The sequence below is a fragment of the Python bivittatus genome, unplaced genomic scaffold (genome assembly GCF_059951505.1).
Source record: "Python bivittatus isolate LINGU-HERP-01145 unplaced genomic scaffold, Pbiv_v1 ctg000020_np1212, whole genome shotgun sequence".
NCBI lineage: Eukaryota > Metazoa > Chordata > Lepidosauria > Squamata > Pythonidae > Python > Python bivittatus.
The window spans coordinates 4,565,198-4,586,520 of record NW_028277030.1 but is presented as its reverse complement, the minus strand read 5'-3'; the positions used below and the strand labels follow the sequence as shown (position 1 = coordinate 4,586,520).

Sequence of the window (21,323 nt, the reverse complement as noted above, 5' to 3'; positions counted from 1 at the left end):
GAGCTTTTAAAAAAGTTATTTGATAGCTATAAAGCAAACATTTTATAGAATTCTTATTTCTTGCATTGTTATGTCAAAGAGCAACATAACAATTAATGCTACTTCCTAGTGCTCTGATATTCTGTCAAATAAAAAAATGGCTTTTGATTCGATTTCTGTGCCTCCAAACCTCTGTACTATTGTACCAAGACAGGTGCGTGATAACTCTGTGGATCTAATTCCAAACCAGACATTAGGAATAAGAGATTTTACCCAGATGGTTCTTGTGACCTTCTTTATCTGTTCATATAAACCCAATGTATCTTCTGGTTTGCCGAGTTATGTATACACCCCACAACTTTCTACTAAGCTTGAATGTTTAGCTATCAAGAAGATTGTTTCCACCCTGTGATTCATTAGATCCCAATGGGACAGCTACTTCATTTATTTTATCCAATCACAAATTATATGCATTTTTCCTATTTTGATAACCCCTTTAATTAAGGTCCTCACAGGAAGCTTTATTACTTTTTAAAACAATCACATAAAACAAGGACTTTTCATGATGCCCTACTGGCAAGAAGTGACAGCTGCAAATAACTTTCTAAAAGTGGTTAAGCAGTATTTGCCACATGCTACCTGGCACTACTTAATTTCTGATAATGAATTTAGCACACAAGCCGTTTTAAACAAATCTAAGAGCAACATACAATTACAGCTCAAATCATTTGTACACAAATAAAAATATTTAACTTCATTAGTATTTATAAACTACAAGCAGTGGGCAAAAATGCAAAATATTTTTAAAGTACTATTTTATAGTACTTAAAATATCCCCTAAGGCTAAATACAGGTTACGCACCAAACCACAATGGCAGCCGTACTTAAGAATGCATAGTATATCTTGAATGTTCAAATTTAGAGCATGCAAACATGACATAATTTTATTTATTTTTAATTATTAGATAAAAATGTATCCACTCATCATTTCCCATGTACTTTGTCTCCGAACACTGAAAGATGGTATATATTGTGTTCATGTTAATTTCTCAAAAAACCCTTGGGTATGATAGTTGTTATGTAGATTTCTTGACGCAGCAAGGCAAAAGGTATTGCACAGACTCATAGCATCCAGCTTGAGTAATATTTGACAGCCTTACTTCTGTATTCTGGAATGCAGCAAGTGAAGATTCCCTATCCTGATTGGTTAGTAATATTAATGAAATGGGCTAAATCTCATCATACTGATCTCACTGTTACATATAGAACTCTCACTGAAACTGTTGACTTTCTCTTTTCATTTGTTTAACAACAACAACAACAACAAACCTTACCAAATTGATCAGTTGAGTGTGGACAATGTCTTCAACCAATACTGCAGATTCATGTAGGGGCCTGCGAGCATCTCCTAAGGAAAACCTAAAAGACAATTTACTACAATTAGCAAACTTTACAAAATATAAATGGAGAGAGAGATGAAGAAAGAAACACCTAGTGTTAAATAGTAAAAGAAGAATTAGGCCACATGATACAAATGGATTGAGAAGAAAAATTGTACATTAAACCTAAACCCAATCTCCTTCATGATTTCAGCATAAATCAGAACCTGGAAGGATTCTATTCAGTGGGAAGAAGATGCTTAGAAGAAATCAAGCTGCCTCCATATTTCAGTAAGTAATTAGAGAACCACAGCTATATCCACCAAAAATTCCTAAGTCCTCCATCCCTAGAATTTAAAAGATTCTATCTGTTTCCAGAGACACACCATTAATGTAAACTTCAGCAGAAAATAGTTCTATCATGACATATGGTACTTAGAAAATCCCTCATAGTTCTGTACTCCATGAATTTATCTAATCCCCTTTCAAAGACATCCAAACTAGTGGTCTTCACAATGTCTTGTGGCAAAGAATAAACTGTGACAGATCTTCAGAAGTGACTTGGGAAACATTTTATGTAACATTTATCTACACCAATTTTATCTCTAGAAGGGGCAGAATGACCTCAATAGGATGTAAAGGTGATAAAATGGTGGCTGATTCAACCTGGACTAGCATCCATTTTCTTCACTTTCTTCATTAGAGCCCTGTTTCCAGTTGATAGTATACAGAAGGTCCCTCAATAGGATTCATTCGCCTCCTTTGTACCAGAGAGAAAAAGAGAGAAGGAATAGATAGATTGGTTTGTTGACATGACTAAGGGGGCACTATCTGGTGCAGGAAAAATGGGGGCAGCCCTTCCCCATAATGGTTGCAGGGGATATGCCTCATGGCTTTTGCATGAGTGGGGTACATGGGGGAGAGGACTGGCAAATATACCTAGAGTCACTCTGTAGTGAGATGGATGGTGACAAATTTGAAAGATGGATGGATGGATGGATGGATGGTGCTGGTCATACAGCATACTCTGGCATTTTGGTAGTTGTTAAGTTATGGCTATAGAAAGGTTTTCTTTTGACTGAGACAAAGTATTATATTACTCCACTGTGGGATGAAATTTAATCTTATTTGGACTGAGACAACGCCCCCTCCCCCCTCCCTACAATTGCACTGACTTATTGTAGGTTAAAGAGAGTCCCCCCCCCCCAACTGAGATATCAGTAAACCACAGGCTTTTTGACTAATAAATTTGAATTATTACAACTTTCCTGATGGGATTTTATGGAACTGATAAATATAGCTTATATAGCATATAAACGTATCACTGTCCTTTTTGGGAAATATGGAGTTTTTGTTTCTAACTATGTGATTCTTAGTTTTTTTGACAGAATGATGGGTAGGGTTTAAGGAACAAATACTCTTCTACTACTGGATTTACCTACTGATCCCTTCGTCATCAGGACTGTGTTTTTCCTCCCTGATGAAAACCTTTGGGTGCTGAGTGCCCAAGCCTATCTGAGTCTGATTCCATCCTCTCTATGTAGTTAACCAATATATAAATAAATATATAGAAGCAGAAACAATGTTTTAATAAAGCAAACCCCTAGCATCTCCCACCTGACTTAAAACTGTTTTTTTTTAAAGGAAAATGGGATCTAACCAAGCAAAACACTTTTACAAGTGAGACCAGAAGTCACAACAAAATAAAATTTTAAAAGCCCTATCCAATAAGGATCACACAGATAACAAGCCACCATCAGAAGTCCCTCCAGAAAGGATTGTATAAATAAACAGTTTGGAGCAGACAATTACTTCAGCTGAGCCTCAACCTGACAGCAACAAACAAGAAGAGAAAGGCCAGTTCAGGGCAGACTCCCCATCAGAAATCGAATGTCAGACTCTGAAATAGAATGAACAACATAAGAAACCCTCACTCCTCATTGTATTTAGCTACTCACTCATTCTTCTCATGGTATTTTGTGCAGCTTTTGTTTTTCCGTTTTGTATACAAATGGAGCTATAATAGATACAAAAATAAGTCTTCTTATATTTAAGCAAAATACTGTCTTTTGAGTTCTAAAAAACTTCCAGATACACGTAACAGAGACACAAAGGCATTTCCCAGTGACCTGTAATATGAAAAATTGAAAATATGAAAGATGAAAAATATAAAAAAAGCATTTTCTGAAAGTGATGAATTTTCATTTTTTTTTCAGTTGTCACATTATTGTTCTATCCCATTTATTCCAGAACAAAACATTTTTTTCTCAGTGTGAAAACTTTAATAGAAAGAATTTTAATGGGAAAAGAAATAACCATGAACAAAATTTGGGAGGTGTAGTGAAAGGGGTGGCAATCCAGAGTTTTACTGTTCAGCAGTTCATTGAGAAATACAGGTAGTATTCGACTTACGACCACAACTGGGACCAGAATTTCCATTACTGTGATGTGGTCATAAAGTGAGATATCACGTGACCACATCACTTAGCGACTGCAATTCCAGCAGTCCTGGTTGCTGTTGTTAACCGAGAATTGTGGGTCGTTAAGCGAGGACCCATCCCAAGCTAAGCCATTCCAGGCTTGGCCCCTCCTAGCCTTGAGCCTCAGTAAGTAAGGCACTGCCTCCAACACCCCCCACCCATCTCCTCCCATCTCTGCCCTTCTGGCCGCCCTGCATCCTGCCTTGCGGGGTGGCAAGCAACCCCATAACTGCGCAGCTCTGGGGCTGCTTGCCATGCCCCAGGAAGCTGCAGCCATCCCAGCCCAGTCCCAGCCACAGTTGCCCTCACCACCCTGCATTCCAAGACTCCTGCTGCCCTACATTCCATCACCCAAGCTGACTTTCACTGTCTTCTTGCTCCAAAAAGCCTCTTTGCAAAAAGCCCCTTTGCAAAAAGCTCCTGGGCTGGGCAGGGCTTTTGGCCTCCCCCCCCCCCCACAGCATGAAGTGAAAGCCCCACCTAGCCCTGCCCAAGAGCTTTTTGCAAAGGGGTGTTTTGGAGCAAGAAGACAGCAAAGGTCAGCTAGGGTGGCAGAGCGTAGAACAGCAGGGGGCAAAAGGGCATAGATGGGGGGAGATAGGTGAATGGGAGGAGTTGAAATGCTCCTGTGGTCATAAGTGCGGGCAGGCTACCAAGCACCTGAATTTTGATCACATGACTGTGGGGGCACTGGCCGTAACGTCAGCACTGGTTGGAAGTCACTTTTTTCAGCACATTCGTAACTTCAGGCAGTTGCTGAACAAATGGTCGTAAGTTGAGAATTACCTATACATGAATGTAAAGAAATTTTTTGTTCCTTTGTTAATTTAGAGAAAACGTATAATAAATTATGTTTATTGTATTCATGCTTACCATTGTTATTATTATTATTATACACAACAATGTGAAATCATAGCTGCCAGTTCTTTAGCTGGTGTTGTTCTTCATTCGCATTGAGTTCTTCCCAAGAACCTGGGATGTTGTAATGTATTGGTGAAGTAGATGTGTGGATCCAAGCAGTGTGGTCTTTTGTAACTGACGGATGGAAATGTTGTCAATGCGCAGATTTTTTAAATGCCATCCAAGACTTTTTGGTATGGCACCCAGTGTGCCGATAACCACTGGGACCACCACTGCCAGTTTATGCCACAATTTTTCAACTTCAATTTTCAGATCTTGATACTTTATGATCTTCTCCAATTCTTTTCTACTCTATTCTACTATCCCCTGGTATTGCCACGTGAATTATCCATACTTCCTTCTTTTCAACCACAGTTAAATCTGGTGTGTTATGTGCCAAGACCTTATCAGTTTGTATTTGGAAATCCCACAATATTTTAACCTGCTCATTTTCAACTACTTTTTCAACCATATGCTCCCACCAATTTTTCATTACTGGCAAATGATAATTTTTACAGATATTCCAGTGACTGGGTTATGTCGTTGTTTACAGTCAGTTTGTGTGATCTTCTTGCACAAGCTGAGTATATGATCTACTGTTTCTTCTGCTTCTTTGTGCAATCTACACTTTGAATCATTTGATGATTTTTCAATTCTGGCCTTGATTGCATTAGTCCTGAGCAGCCAAAATCAAGCCTTCAGCTTCTTTTTTTAATGTTCCAGTTGTAAGCCATTGCCAGGATTTATCTTTACCCACTTTCCCCTCAATCTTTTGTAGAAATTGACCATGTAATGCTTTTCCTTGCCAACATTCTGTTCGTGTTTTTATTACATTATTTCGATATTCACGTTTTGTTTCCTGTACATTCAGTAAGTTCAAATTTTTAACTTGCATCAGTGTTTGTTCTTGACCGTCTTTTACATAATCAGCCAATGCATGCTTTTCTTCTTTACGTTGTTTGACTTAACCTAAACCTCTGCCTGCATTTCTGCAGGGCAGGTATAATCTATCAATATCACTACAGGGACGTAATGCATAGTGAATAGTCATGAGTTTTCTTGTTTTTCAGTCCAAATTATTTTTATGATTATGGTTGGTCACACAGTCAGCCAGATGTTTAGACTGGATTTGGCATTTTTATCTACCGATCAAGTTCTTCCCAACGACCTAGGACAGGCAGATATTGTTTGATGGTGTTAAAGGTATTGTCACAGGATATAAGCTGTTCCAAGTAAAGCTGCCTTTTGCAACTGACTGATGGTGATTTTGTCAATGCCGATGGTGTTCAAGTGGTGCTCCAGATGTTTTGGGATTGCACCTAAGGCGCCTATACCTGTTGGTACTATCTTTGCTTTCTTTTGCCACACTCATTCTACTTCTATTTGCAGCTCTTTATATTTTGTGATTTTCTCCAGTTCTCTCTCTTCTATTCTGCTGTCTCCAGGTATTGCAATGTCCGCTATCCAGACTTTTTTGTCTTTCTTATCAATAATTGGTAAGTCTGGGGTGTTGTGTGGCAGGTGTTTTTCTGTTTGAATTCTAAAGCCACAGAGCACTTTAGCTTCTTCATTTTCTATTACTTTCTCTGTTTTGTGGTCCCACCAGAAACAGTATTTCTTGCAGTTATTCCAATGTACCATTGTTGCTACATTGTCATACCATTGTTTGTAGTCAGTCTGTGCAATCTTCTTGCTGACTACAAAGATTATTATTATTTGTTTATTAAATTGCAGAATGTTATGCATGAGCATGGAGTTGAAGGTTAGTTGCTAAATGCAATCAGTGTAATGTTACTAAAGCATGAGTAAGAATAAATGGAATGGTTAGTGAAAGGTTCAAGGCTGAGCAAAGAGTAAGACAAGGATGTGCTTTGTCCCATTTGTTCTTTAATATATTTATAGATAGCCATATAAGGATTGCTGTGGTGATGTTTGAGGTGTGATGGTTGGGAATGTGAATATAAGTTTGCTTTTGTATGCAAATGATAATTGTTGTTGAAGAAAACCTGAATGCTTTGTATGATGCAAAGAGGAATATGGTTCTCAGAGCAAATGTAAGGAAGAGTAAAACAATTGTTAGAATATTTCCTAAATAAGGGAAAATAGGGACATTTTAAGATGCACAAATAGTGCCAGATAGTAATACCATATATGCTGTCTTGTAAGGCATGAGTATTTATCAAAAAAGCACAGGATTAATCTTGAAGATTCCCTTCAAGTTTTCTTCTACTCTAATTATGACTCCTATTTAAAGTAGATTTTAAGATTCCCTAGTTTAATTTTAGTTTTATTAGGCTTGTTATTTTGTCAAGGTTTAACCATCTTCTTCTCAACTACATTAATGTCCATTACTCCAGCCCTTGAACTGACACAAAACCTGTATTTAAAAACAACCCACCTGATAGGTCAGTGGGGAGAGGATGATGCAGGACGAAGCAAGAGGGAGCTTGCATGACACATATTGAGAGAACTTCCTCTTCTTTCATCCCAGCTCATCCTGTACCCCACCAGCCTGTCCACTGGACTATCGTTGAATGGAGACTGTCTTCCCAAAGAGTGGTAGAAAGTTATACCAGCATTCCTGTCCAATTGCCATGTGTTCCTGTCACTTGGGGTAGAAGATGAAACTGGGGGGAACTCTTGACAATTTCACCTCAGTTCCCAAATATCCCAAATGGATAAGTGTTGCAAAGGAAGAATCAGTAGCAACTGCAAGTATCCCATGGAGTAAATGAAAGCATTAGAGTAGGCGCTGCTTCCCTATGAAAATCAATATAAAACACAGACATGCAAACCCCTTCCTTGGCTTTAATGTACTCATTTGTGGCAGAACCAGCAATACTTCCCTTTTCCAGTTTAAATCAACTGGAAGCCCCCCTGCCCCACCCAGGTTGCTTTTTTATAGATAAGTCTACTTGTCTTTTGAAAGGTTCTTGAACATATGTTTAATAACGGGTCTAGTGGTCTTCCAGAAGATTGGTATGCCAGTGTATGTAAGAAGCCCCTGTAATGTCTGAATAGCATGTTGAGAAATGGGGCTCGAGCATGATACAGACAAATGCCTCTAAAGGAGTCATCATAAAGAATACTGAGATTTGTACTGAGAGAAGTTGGAATACACTACAGTTAAGGACAAATCTAGGCTCCCTCCATGGTGGGCTGGGGATGAGACAATGGCTGCATCCTGTAGATAAATCCTTTAAAAATCATTAGGGGGTGTCTTCATGCCATGGTCAGCAGAATGTAAAGCAAGCAAAAACAGAGAACTAATGCTGCAGAATTATTTGTACCCCAATGAAAGATGTTTCTGAAGAAGAAAAAGATGTTGCTGAAGGAGGAACTATCTTTCTGAAGAAGAAAGCTCTAGGAACAACCTTTAAAAACACTCATGGTGGAGGAATTTGAAATCCTATTAAACACACACTTTTTTTTTTTTATCTGCGCTCAGTCGTTACCGACTCTGCAATGACTGCTTGGACGAGTCCTTTGCAGTTTTCAAGGCAAGGTGTTTCGGAAGTGGTTTGCCAGTGCCTCCTTCCTAGAGCAGAGCCCAGCTGGCGAGCGCAGGAGGCGGGGTTTCTGTTGCTTCGCGCCCTTTTCGGGCGCGCACGGTTTTTCACGCTTACCGGCAACTGCTCCCGACTCCTTTTTGCAAGGCGCCGCCAGCATTTTTCCTCCCACCGGAGTGAGAGTACCCATTTATCTATTCACATGAGTTTTCGAACTGTTGGGTTGACAGAAACTGGGGAGGAAACAGGAGCTCACCCTGCTAACGCGAAGGCTGGACTCGAACTGCTGAAGCGTCGACCATTTCTGGCCGGCAACTTTCAGCGTCATTAAGCCGCTGCACCACTGTGTCCCCTAACACACACATACATTCTATCATTAAAAAAGGTGGGCTTTTGGTATTGCTGTGATTGGGCAGTAGCATATCTATCAAAAGCAAAAAGTAGGAACAAGAACAGCACTTTGTAATATTACACATTCAGGTGTAACTTTAAAATAAGTCATCCCGCCAAGGGATTCAGATAAAGTTCTCCACTGTTTGTTCATATCTATCTATCAGCCTACCTACCAACCTTACTCTACCAATCTATCTATCTGGATGATGGCTAAAGGACTGTGAGCTATGCCTGCCCTGGAACATAACCCAGTAGGAGTATGTCATTATAGAAAATGGTGCATGACAACCCACACAGTTATCTACAGTTCTTCCAGGTTTTCCAGTATATGTGTGTCTAAATGTATAGAAAATGTTGCAGATGACTCTGGTAGCAAAGCCATTTATTAAGGACCAAAGGGACTTGTGGTGTGGGTATGTACAGTGTTTAGGAAAGCAGCAAATTTTCCTTGCTCTTACTACCCATGTCTTCCTCTATCTTTGAGCAAACCTTGGTGCAGAGGCAATATGGCATGCAGCTGCTGAGAAATTATTATTTTCTCAAATATTCTTTTTTTAAAAAGTGTGAAGATTACTATCTACTAAATCAATACTGTTGTGTGCTTTTGTTTTGGAATATGATACTAATCAACAAAGGACAACCAAGGAAAATAAACAGTGATGCAACAATCAGTGCTCCACATGCAAAGTACAATGACTTTCTACTATGCAACTCACCCTATCCCTCAGGAAAATTTCTGCAGATGCTCACGCACGCACAGAAGCAACCTGCTTGAAAGGGAAACAGGAGGAAAAACAAACTAGGCAGCAGCCATTTATCTGCATAAACAGGATTTGACCTAATAAAGAAGTATTTTTAAAATATAAATTTTCCTAGGTAGGTAGGTAGGTAGGTAGGTAGGTAGGTAGGTGACTGGGGCAATAATAATGAATAGATTTTTAAAGGTATACTAAACTATAGAGAACCAATTTGGTGTAGTAGTTAAGGCACCAGGTTAGAAACCAGGATACTGTTAAGTTCTAGTCCCACCTTAGTCACAAAGCCAGCTAGGTGACCTTGAGCCAGTCACTCTTTCTCAGCTTCTTCAGGAAGAAGGCCATGGAAAACCACTTCTGAAATGGTTGCTAAGAAAACTGCCTAATTTATGGCTTAGCGTGTTATACATACATAACGTGATTAGTTTATGTGATCTTATTAGTTTGTGTGAACCAGGTCTACTGAGCTAATTCAATAAACCATGGTTAAATAAGGAGTTAGCATGTTTTTCAAACCCACCCAATAGGTAAGCAGCAATGAATGGGATCATCTGGTCCCTAGGTTCAGTGGTGAACCACCCTATGTAACAATAATTTACCCAATTTAAGAAAGGCATAATACTTCCCCATGCAAGGGTTTTATCGTCCAGAAGAAATAAACTTGTGGTTGATCAGCTTTCCACAGAAGGAATGCTATTCATTTTTTTTTTTAATCCCACTGAATTCAGTGAAACTTATTTCCAGGTAAAATCTAGAATTGCAGCCATCTGACAGAGAATTCTCTAGCAGTATTAGCAAAAGAAAGGTTATATTGCATAGTAGGTTTTTATTTAAAATTTTTCTTAACTCTATTTCTTGTCACTCCTACATTGTAAATACTCTGAATTCAGTGAAGTTGATTCTCAAGTAAGGAAATCTAAGTTGTAGCTTTCTCACAGAGAGTTTTTCAGCACTTTCAAGAGTTACATGGCGCAGCAACAATCCAGTGAGAATAAAGTCTTATCAAAGTTCCTACGTTTTTCTCCTCTTACTCCCTTCTCATTAGATTCATTTCAAAGGAGCAGCCCATCTGGGTAAAACAAATAAACAGTTAACTTAAATCCAGGCCTCCAGTCCTTCTATGCATATGTGTCAATCAATCCTAGCAGGATTTTTACAAATAAGTAGCAAAGAGGCTATTGGTATTAATTTAACCTCCATTCTTCCCACCCATTTTCCTAGGGCTTTCAGATCTGGGTTGCAAAACCATGCCATCTTTTTACAGATATGGTAGCCCTGCTACAAATATAACAGGCCCTTTTTGTTACAGTACATTCAGATCATCTGTCAGTCAGTATGTGTCTGCGTGTACTATATGCATATATGTGTGTTTGTGTGTATTACAACTCAGGAAGGATGTAGTTGCAAAATATGACTTACCTGAATATTCCTGTTGCCTCTTCCAGATACTGTCCCCCCACCCGCACATCCCACTCCCGCTGCTTACTATTGTCCTTTTTTTCTGATTATTGTTCTTTTTTCTGATTCCAAACAAGACTCTAATGTGTAGTATCTTTCCACCCCCATCTATGTTTTTCTTTATCCCCAATATATAGAAAATAAGCTAAAGGTTCCAGGGAAGAGCTGGGGAAGAGAGGAACATTGGAAGTGTTAAAAGACAGTTTGGGTCAAAGCTTTTTATATTTGAACAAGATAAGATGGAAATAGTGCAGCCTTTCCTCTAACATGAAGACAGGGCAGTATCTTTTCTGCCCACTATGTAGCCTTTTAAAGAAAGTTTCCTCTCTCAAAGCCCACAGACATAACATCAAAACATATTCCAGTATGTGGGGTATATTTGGTGTTCAGTGGGACGTCAAAACTATTTCTGCAGTATTAATAGGATGTTGACATCAATCATATCCCTTATCTTAAAGCTGTGCCCATTACCTTTGCATTTTCTGGCCAATCATTCCCTTCTCTTTTTGCAATCTGACTTCCTTACCTAGTTGCAATATCCTTTACATCCCTTTGGCAAATTATACTAACTGAATGTGGACTGATTTTATGGTGGTGATGGTTGTTTGTTTGTTTTAAATTCTGCCCGTTGAACATCATTATTTAAGCTGAGAAGAGGCAGGGTCATTTAAAATCCAAACTCCCATTCATGGAAAAAGCAGTCTTCCTCCTTCCAAAACAGGATGTAGAGAAAAGAGAAGGATTATTGTTTTTCAGGAAACTTGGGGATTTGATGAAGTACAAACAAACAAAGAGGTTAAGATGCTCAATATTTTGAATGTCACTTGGGGGGGGGAACTAAAAGGAGGAGGAAAAATTGTGGAAACAGGCCCTGTCTGAATCCGAGAGCAAAAATAGATACTTTGCTACAGCTTCCCATTGGGCCTTGAAATCGGGGAAAAAAAAAAAAAAAACAAGTACTCAAATGTTTATCAGTATTGAAGTAAAAGAGTACCAATGAAGTAGGGAGAGCCTGCAAAAATCTGCTTTCAGAATTCTTTCCAAATAATAGCTCCATTTTGGGTCATGTAACAAGGAGGGAGGAGTCTTAGACTGGAGGAGTCAGCAACATTCTGAGACACTGCCCAAATGCCTCTCCCATAGGGATCTACTGGGTGATATGTGGGCTCTGAAGGTCCATCAAATTTAGTTCTTTTTACAGAACTATCCCACAGGTGGACAAAGTCCTAAGCCCCTTTAAATAATGTCGTTCCAACCTTCTGTGGGATTAGAAATAATAAAATCAAATATGAAGAATAACTGTCAGACTTAATACACGTTTTGCTTCCTGATTAAAGGAAAAAATAAAAGTAAAAATTCTTGTTCTCTAGGAATACCTCCTCTTTTCTTCTAAATTGGGATGGTATGATGGACAGGAACATCCTTATTAGGAAATCTCCATCCCTCCCTCCCGTAATTCCTCGTAGATAGCTTCTCATTTCCAAAGAATGAACTCCAAACTAAATGTGAGCTTTTTGTGAACAAAACTGCTTGTATTTGTTCTGAGTTGGAAGCCAGATGGACAGAATCTATTGAGATGACAGAAATAGCATCTTGTGCTATTATCTAAGAGGATCCCAAGGAAGTAGACAGAATCCTCTGCAATCTTACCTCTGCTACTTGTGTACTGAAACCCTTCCCTTCACTTCTGGCTAATCAAAGTGGCCAGGGAGGGGACTGGAAGTTTGATCCACTTTGTAGTCAATGCCCCTTTGATTGAAGAGGATTTGTCAGACGATCTTAAAAGGCCAGGTCTGGATCTCAAAAAATTAGACAGCTATCATCTTGTTTCTAACTTCCCCTTTTAGGGGAAGGTTACTGAGAAAGTGGTGGGGCTGCAGCTGCAGAGGACTTTGGATGAGAGACACTATTTGGATATTTGGCAATGTGGGTTCAGACCTGAGCATGGGATGGAAACCTGATTGGTCATTCTCATGGCAGGGCTTGGATGGAAGTGGTAGGACCATCCTTGTCCTCCTAGATCTTTCAGTGGCTTTTGGTATTTTTGACCATAGTACCTTTGTGGATTACCTGAAAATGTTGGGAGTTGGAGGCATTGTGTTATGATAATTGTCAACCTACATGAGTGGACAGATCAAGAATGGGACTGTAGGAGGGAAGAGGTTGAACCCCTGGGCACCTCAATATGGAGTGCCTTGGGGTTCAGTCCTTTGCCCTACCATGTTCAACATCTACATGAATCCACTGGGAGAGTGATTTGAAATAACATCAATACATACATAATACTCAGTTATACATTTCCACCCTGGCCCCATTGGGAGATGCAGTTGAAGTCCCAGTATTTGGAGGCTCTCAGGGTTGGATGGGGAAAACAGGCTCAAACTCAACCCAGACAAGATGGAGTGGCTGTTTTCAGAGGCCAACTGATTCCACAACTTTGCCATCTTTGGCTCTTGATGGGGTTGTGTTAGCCCAGAAAGAGCAGGCTTGCAGTATGGGGGTCATCTCAACTCATAGCTTCTCCTCAAACAGCAGGTGAAAGACCATGTCTGGGACAACTTTTGCACAGCTTTGCATCAGTCAGCCAAACCTTTACCTGGAAAAGCATCCACTCATACCTTTGTCATCTTTTGATTAGGTTACTGTCATTCACTGTACATGGGGCTGCCCTTGAAGATTTCAGAAGTGGTTTACCCTTGCCTGCTTCCTAGGGCTGAGAGAGAGGGACTGGCCCAAGGTCACCCAGTGGGCTTTGTGACTAAGGCAGGACTACAACTCAGAGTCTCCTGGTTTCTAACCTGGTGCCTTAACCACTACACCAAACTGGGTATCTTAAAGACTACCTTTCCCTTATAACTTTTCCCCATCCAAAAAATTAGAGTGCCCACCTAACAAGGAGATGTGGCACAAGGGGACCTAATGGTGGTTATTTTCTTTAGCAACTCTGGAATAGCTTGCCTCCTGAAATGCAGATGGCCATGACCCTCCTAGTCTTCCAGATGCAGGTGAAAATGTGGCTCTTCCAGAGGGCCTTTAGGAATTCATTGCAAATAGCAATGCCATTTTTTACAATTCGATAATTTTAGTCTTTTACTTACTACTTTAATGAACTTTATTCTGATTGTATTTCTTGTTTTTACTACACAAGTGTGATAGAAGACATGAGCGGGGAGGATTCTGGAATGGAGCTTCAAAGTTGCCCGGAGGGGTAACAGAGGTTCCAGGGAAAGCACCTCCCCAGACCCCAGCCAGAGTGTGGGAAAGTCAAGAGAAGGAGAATGCCCCCCCCCAAGGGCATCATGGTTATAGTTGCTGTTGTTGGGGATTAGAGTTAGTCTGGCGAGATTCTGTCTATTGGGTGTAAGCTAATAAAGGAGCTGAACTGATTCTGGACTGTCTTGCTGTTGTTCCTGGGCTGAACCTGACAACAAGTTCTGTAAGCTGCCTAGATTCTAATTGGTTTCAGAAGGTAAGATAAATTTCATAAAATCAGCATCTGTCTTGCCAATATTTTTGTTAATCCTGAATAATTCTTTTCTTCTCTATCAGCTCTATATTTGATTTCTCCCTTTTTTCCTCTAGATATCTAATCAAAGACTAAATGTTGTAGTTTTCATCCCTGAATATGTAAAAAATTCCTCCTCCAGCAAGACCCTTAAATTGTTGTTCTCTCCCATTCTTTCAAAATGCTTATTGCACTTCAGCACCACTAAACATTCCTGCCTCTTCTCTGAAATTCCTTTACTCTCTCAAATTCTTCAGTTTGATTCCCTTTACTATGATAATTTGAATTTCTTCAATGGACTTGCAAGCATCTTCACTTTTTTCTCACAAATGTATGTATGAGGAAGAAAACTAGAACATATATATGCTGAAACACTATCTCAGATACTTTCCTAAAATTAAACTTTGATTTGATCCTGTTCCCAGAATGACTCTGTCACCACCACCACTACAACCACCTCTTCCTTCTTTGGGAAAATAAACCTCCTACAGTACTTAAGTGGTTTTCCGGTACCAGAGGTAGCCATTGTATGTTGAAATAAGTGGCTTCCCTCATGGGGTGGGGGAAACTAAAATAAAAATATTGCCACATACCTTATAAATGATTCAGTTTTATTGCATAAATATAAATTAAATTTGATAAAGCTATATTTCTGTGCATTTAATCTATTTGTGGAATTGTTTTCAAAATATTTTTCTCATATTTTTGTAATACCTTGACAACTAATTTATTCTGATATACATTTTAATAAATTACAGTCCATTCCATCAGATGTCTCTTCTGAAACAGTCTAAAGCCCACAATAGCTTACACCATAATAAATATATGTTGTAAGATCCTTTGCTATTGTTTTCTCACATTAATGTTTTATGCATTGAAAAATATTACTCTTAAGTTTCCATAAAATGTACTAATCTATAATCTTCTTGGTAGTTTGTGCAGTCCATTCCTCTTCAGATGTTACTGAATTGTGTTTGTTCTATCAGTAAAAGTAGTATTCTGATATTGGCCAGGTCATTAGCATGGCCCTGATATGCTTAAAAACAGACCAGTGACATTTTGATGGCAATTAATATTATAACTAAGAATAAGTAATTAATATCTGAGTTCTGTATTTTTCATGGAAATTACCTTAATGTCAAAAATCATAATTCTATGAGAGGCATCTCTTAAAGTTACTTGAAATAGTAACTGAAAGTACAGTTAATACAAGTAGTGCTATTGGTTCAAGAAAATTAAATATCAACTTCAATCACAAATTATACAGTTTCTATTTGTATTCTTTACAAACTTTTGTGTAAGAAGGAGGTTTCCAGAAAATCTGAGATAGATGAATATTGACCCTAAAATCATAATTTTAAAAATAAAAGGAAAATCCAAAAAGGGACAAAAATATGGGTCCAGGAAAACTAAGACTACTTAACATGATATAAATGATGGGTAGACCTTTTGGTTATCTTCAGTTGCCTGGCTGTAATTCCCAATAGATTAATACCAGTAATTTTGAGTCTAAAAATTAGATGCTAGAATCCTGGATTTGTAATAACAGATGTGTACTTTTTATTTTTGTATGCAGCACATCACAGTGTATATGTCATCATAATCATGGTTTACAACAATCTGTAAACCACAATGATTCACACCACATGCCAACCCCAAAATAAACAAATAATGTTAAAACTTTCTGTAATGTGTGTACCCTTTCAATCACTCCTGGGGTTCAGTAGATAACTATCCCTGAGATACTGTATGCAGACCTCAAAATTCCAATAAAAACAAAAATAGATAATTGAAGCCAGTTTTTCCTATCCTGCTTTTGATAATTTCTCAGCTTTTTCTTGGAACCTTGTAAAATCTTACATTAACTTGGAATCATCACAACATGTTGGTTTGTACATGTTAAAAAATAGCTAAACTTATTCTGATTTCTACCAACACAAAAGAGAAGTAAACAGTACATTACTCATTCTCAAAATAACTATGTAAGTGAACTGTATAAATCCTCTGACTAACAAAAAAGAAAACATGTAATATAATTTAGCTCAGTTGTAGGATTTAATATGTTCCCATTTGGTACAATGGGATTTAGTCTGGATCAAGAAAGAAATGAGACAATAATCTTTCCAGAGGATGTAAACTGGACTATGATTAATCATTTCTGTAAATTAAGGAGCATATTTGTCTCAGTCCCAGGAATATCATCCAATGCTAAAATAATTCAGTAAGACTGAGAAAAAACAGAATTAAAAGGAAGGGAAGTCAAAACATACAACAGGGTGTGTGTGTGTGTGTGAGAGAGAGAGAGAGTGAGAGAGAGAGAGAGAGAGAGAGATTGAGAGAGAGAGAATATCCCATCAGCCCTACAGAGGTGGAAGGGGCCATTTAGTCCAACCCCTGCTTAATGCTGGAATCCAAATTTAAGCATCTCAGATTCTTGAAAACATCCAATAATCACACACAGACACACAGAGTAAATGTTAACTCAGTTTGGAAACCCTTTTCAGATGGATTTAAAACCAGAAGAGCTTTTCTTTTTTTAAAAGAAGTGTTATAAGTGCATCCATCCATGAAATTCCAACCCTATTATTTAAAATTAATCAATGTAACTTAAACATATCTTACTCAGATAGTAAAAAGTCCCATCTTTGATTCTCACAGTCTCCCCCTCTATTTGTCATTCTTTAGCTGTCTTACTCTTTTTTAAAAAAATATTTTATTGAACATTTAAAAATATATATATAAACAAGAAAGAAAAAAACAGAAAAATATTGAAATAAAATCAGGCAAATAACAGGGAATTTACAAATGTGATGAAATTATGTTTAATCTATATTCATAAGTGATTTCAAATACCTGAAACTTTGATCCCTCACATCGGTATTAAATGCTATGCAGAATACAAATACCAGGAATAACAAGCATTACAGTATAGAACATACAATAAAATTATAAAATAATAGATTGCAATGAATGCTTTTTTAAAAAAAAATTAATATGCAAAACGGGAAAAGAACAAAAAAGAACAAAAAATGAACAAATATAAAAAGAATAAGAATCACTAGAACATTATTTGCTTAAAGATTGTTCTATTCCCTCCCATTATACCTTGGCTGTTGACTACAACCAATACATTAGGAAATGTTTCTGATTTCTATTTGAATCCTTTCATCTATTTCAATTTTTCTTTTCCCTTAGACATTCTCATACTCAGAATGTCTAGCTTTGCCTTGTTGTGTAATACGTGGTATATAAGGGAGCCATTCTTACTTGAATGTAAACTTCCATTGTGAATATATTCCCCAAGTTTGGTTTCCCACTCTGATGGCATTGGTGAATTGTCTCTTTTCCAATGTTATACCAGATTTGTCCTTGAAGCCATCAGTCTGTATCTTAATAAATTATGCTATTTCTTGTTTATATGTTCTGGAACAAATCCTAATAAAAATGTTGGAGGTTTCAATTCAACTTAGAATTTTTTGTATAATACTATGTATTTCTTTCCAATACTTTTAAGTTTTTGCATAACCACCACATATGATAAAATGTTCCTTCTTTATTATAACATTCCCATTTTTTATTATATGATTTTTATATTTTTTAAATTATTGACAGAGTTATGTACCATCTTTAAAACATTTTGTACCAATTTCTCCTTAGGTTATAACTGGAGTGAATTTTATTGATTTTTTTCCATAATTGCTTCTATCGTATCATTATTGTTTCTTTAAAACTGTGCATCCACTTTATCATACAAAATTTGATTTGTTCTACCTCTATATCATATTTCAATAACAATTTATATATGTATCCATATAGATGGTCTTGATTCTGTATGTGTAATTCAACTTCTATCATCTTTCTTAAAATCCCTCCTTCTTTCCCAATATCATTTTTTATTCTTCTGGCAATTTGAACATACATCAACCATGGCAGATTCCTACCCTCATTTGATGAAGATGCATCTTCCTGTATTTTTAATCTATGTCTGGAATCTGAATGCCCCTATCTGCATATGGAATTACACTTTTCTTGCTGTAACTGTCCCCAAAATAGAGATTGCTGTACTCATTATTAGTTTTAAAGGATTCCATATTTTTATCAAACTTTGTCTTATGTCCTTTCAGGTTTTTGTCTTCTTTTGTTTCTTTATCCATAAACACCAGTGAAGTCCATTGGCTAGACCAGCACCTTCTAATATTGACATTCTACTATTTGGCACTTTATCCATTCTGTTATTTATGACAAGCAACTTGCACAGTAATATAATTTAAAATTTGGAAAAGCACATCGTACTTTGCCTTTTGAGTCTTATAAAAATTTACATTTTACTCTGCTTTTTTTCCTACTCCATACAGATCTGTTGACTGTTCTTTACCGATTTTGCAAAATTGGTGCACTTCGAAATTAAAAACAAAAATTTTGGGTAACATATTTATTTTAACAGTGGCTATTAATCCTAACTAGGAGAGTTTTAAATTCTTCCACATTTCAAGGTCTTTGTAATTTCTCTTCATATTAGCTGACTTTTGCCAATTCCACTACAGACACAGTTCATTGTTTTCAACAAATATCTTGCTACTATAGATTTGCTGAATAGTCCTGGATCCTTTGCTTGAAGTTTACTAACTCCAAGCAGCTCTTGTTAAGTCTCAGGGGTAAAATGTACAAGTAATCCAAAATTACACTTTACATGGGTCTGCCCTTGAAGAGCCTTTGGGAGCTGCAGCTGATCCAGAATGCAGTGGCGCAGACAGTTTTTAGTGTTTTTTGTTATGCTCATGTAACACCATGGGTCTATGAGCTGTACTGGCTTCCAGATGCAATTCAAGGTGCTGCTTATCATCTATAAAACCTTACATAGCATAGAGCTAGGCTATTGTGGGGCCACCTGTCTCCCATTGTTCCTGCCTGTCTCACCATATCTAACAGAGAGGGCATGTTTTGGGTCCCCTCTGTTAAACAATGTCATCTTGTTGGACCCAGGAATCATGCTTTCTTGAAAAGGCATCCCTCTGGAAATCCAGATGGTCCCAACCCTGTTAGCCTTTCATAAGGCACTGAAGATCTGGCTGGTTCCTCAGGAGTCAGAGGGTTAGCTGTGCTCTGTTGGTTAAAGTTGTTTTTTTATAAATTGGGATTATTGTTTTAACCACGGATGTTGTGGTTTGGATTGTGAGATTGCTGCTGTTTTAATTTTGAATGCCGCCCAGAATCACTACTGTGAGATGGGTGGCCATATAAATCAAGTAAATAAATCTGAAAAGAATCATGTTTCCTCATTTAGACAATTCACTGTGCGTCAACTGCTACATTACTTCAACAACTTGTTAAATATTAGATGTATCAATTTCTACCCATTTTCTCCTCCCTTTTCCAACATTATGGTTAATGTGCACAAAGAATCAAAACTCCAATCAGCACTGAATTTATGAATCCTGGCTTATTTGGGTACATTTACCAATAATCCTGAGTTCCGACAGGAAACTGCAAAATCATCATAGCAAAGAGTTTCCATGTACTAGTAGGCAGTGAATTCACCCTGTACATTATTACGTCAGGGTTCCTAATTTATCATTATGTGTGAGTGCTGCCAGCTGAAATAATCCATAAAGGTATTAGTACAGACTAAAATCTTTTAATATATTTTAAGTACTTACCATTTCCAAATGAAAATAATTAAAATGCTACCTGATAATATATCTTCAGGAAAGCAGAATTTATTTTCAGATTAACCCTCTAAGGTAATTTCTTCGGCACAGTTCATTCAGCATTTAAAAGTATACTTAGATTATAAATGTTACAAAGCACAATCTATTCCAGGCACTACTGAATATAAAATGTTCATCCATAGACAAACACATGTGTACATGCACATATGAACACATCAAGGCGTCGCCTAAAAAACCCTTTATGACAAACATTACCAAGTTAACAGTACATAGGAGTTCTCTTTCAATCTATTTTAAATACTTCCACCTTCGTAAAATCACAAAACCCTATTTATAGTAAAGAACTCAAAATATGTATCTCCTAAGGTTACTTCATTTAAAGGCAGTCTGATGGGATTTTTGGAAGAACAAAAGAAGAATTTTGAAATAATTCATGATAAAGTAATTTGAGTTTTAATCTATCTGCTATAAAAACAAAGGCTGACAGTTCGGAGAATGTCTACAGTTTACAATCATTAATAATGTTTTTGTTACTGAGTTAGTCACTGAAAACGCAGGAGCTATATCTAACATTCTCTGGAGCATTGTGGGAGAAATTAAATTACTAAAATATAAAAGAAATTTTATTAATCCAGTATTGCCTTCCTTAAGACACTAAACTGAAACAAAAACTTAATCATTCTTTTTATGGATAAGACATAGAGAACTTCATTGAAGGCAAAAGGAGACGGGGACAGCAGAGGATGAGATGGTTAAGTAGCATCACTGAAGCAATGAGCATGAAACTGAGCAAACTCAGGGAGGCAGTGAAGGACAGGAAGGCCTGGCGCCCCCTCCACGGCCCCATGGGGTCACAAAGAGTCGGACATGACTTAACGACTGAACAACAACAACAAATAGAGAACTTTGCCAATGCATCTCATAAATGGTTGAGCTATGAACCATAGTTGGATCTGTCTCAAACTGTAAAACAAAAACCTCACTGGGCATGAAATCATAGCTATTTTCTTTCATGTTTCTAACTTTTGTCTTTTATTTCATTGTCATCCTTATAAAGTTGAGATAAGTTCCTGTGGCTGGAATTTGGACACCTGAAAGGAAGTCTTGGACACACTGACTTGTCTTGTTGTTGGGTTGAACTGAGAGATGTACCCTCAGGCAAGTAGCTATGGAGAATAATTTTTAGCCAGTCCTAACCCTTAACTCATGCCCTTGTCCTCTCTTTACCCAGTGACAGCTTGGGGCTACCACAGAAAAGCCTATTTTTTCTACTGGGTAAGCTTGATATTCACATCT

At 37.7% G+C, this 21,323-nt stretch overlaps 1 protein-coding gene across 5 annotated transcripts in view; it reads right to left on the bottom strand.

The window, feature by feature from the left end:
- SUPT3H (SPT3 homolog, SAGA and STAGA complex component) overlaps positions 1–21,323 on the bottom strand; it is a 271,532-nt gene that overhangs the window by 124,265 nt on the left and 125,944 nt on the right. For all 5 annotated transcript variants that reach the window (XM_088133730.1, XM_088133734.1, XM_088133738.1 and 2 more), the window contains exon 3: positions 1,314–1,398. In XM_088133730.1, coding sequence (XP_087989856.1) covers positions 1,314–1,398 — 85 coding nt within the window. The remainder of the gene's footprint in view (positions 1–1,313; positions 1,399–21,323) is intronic.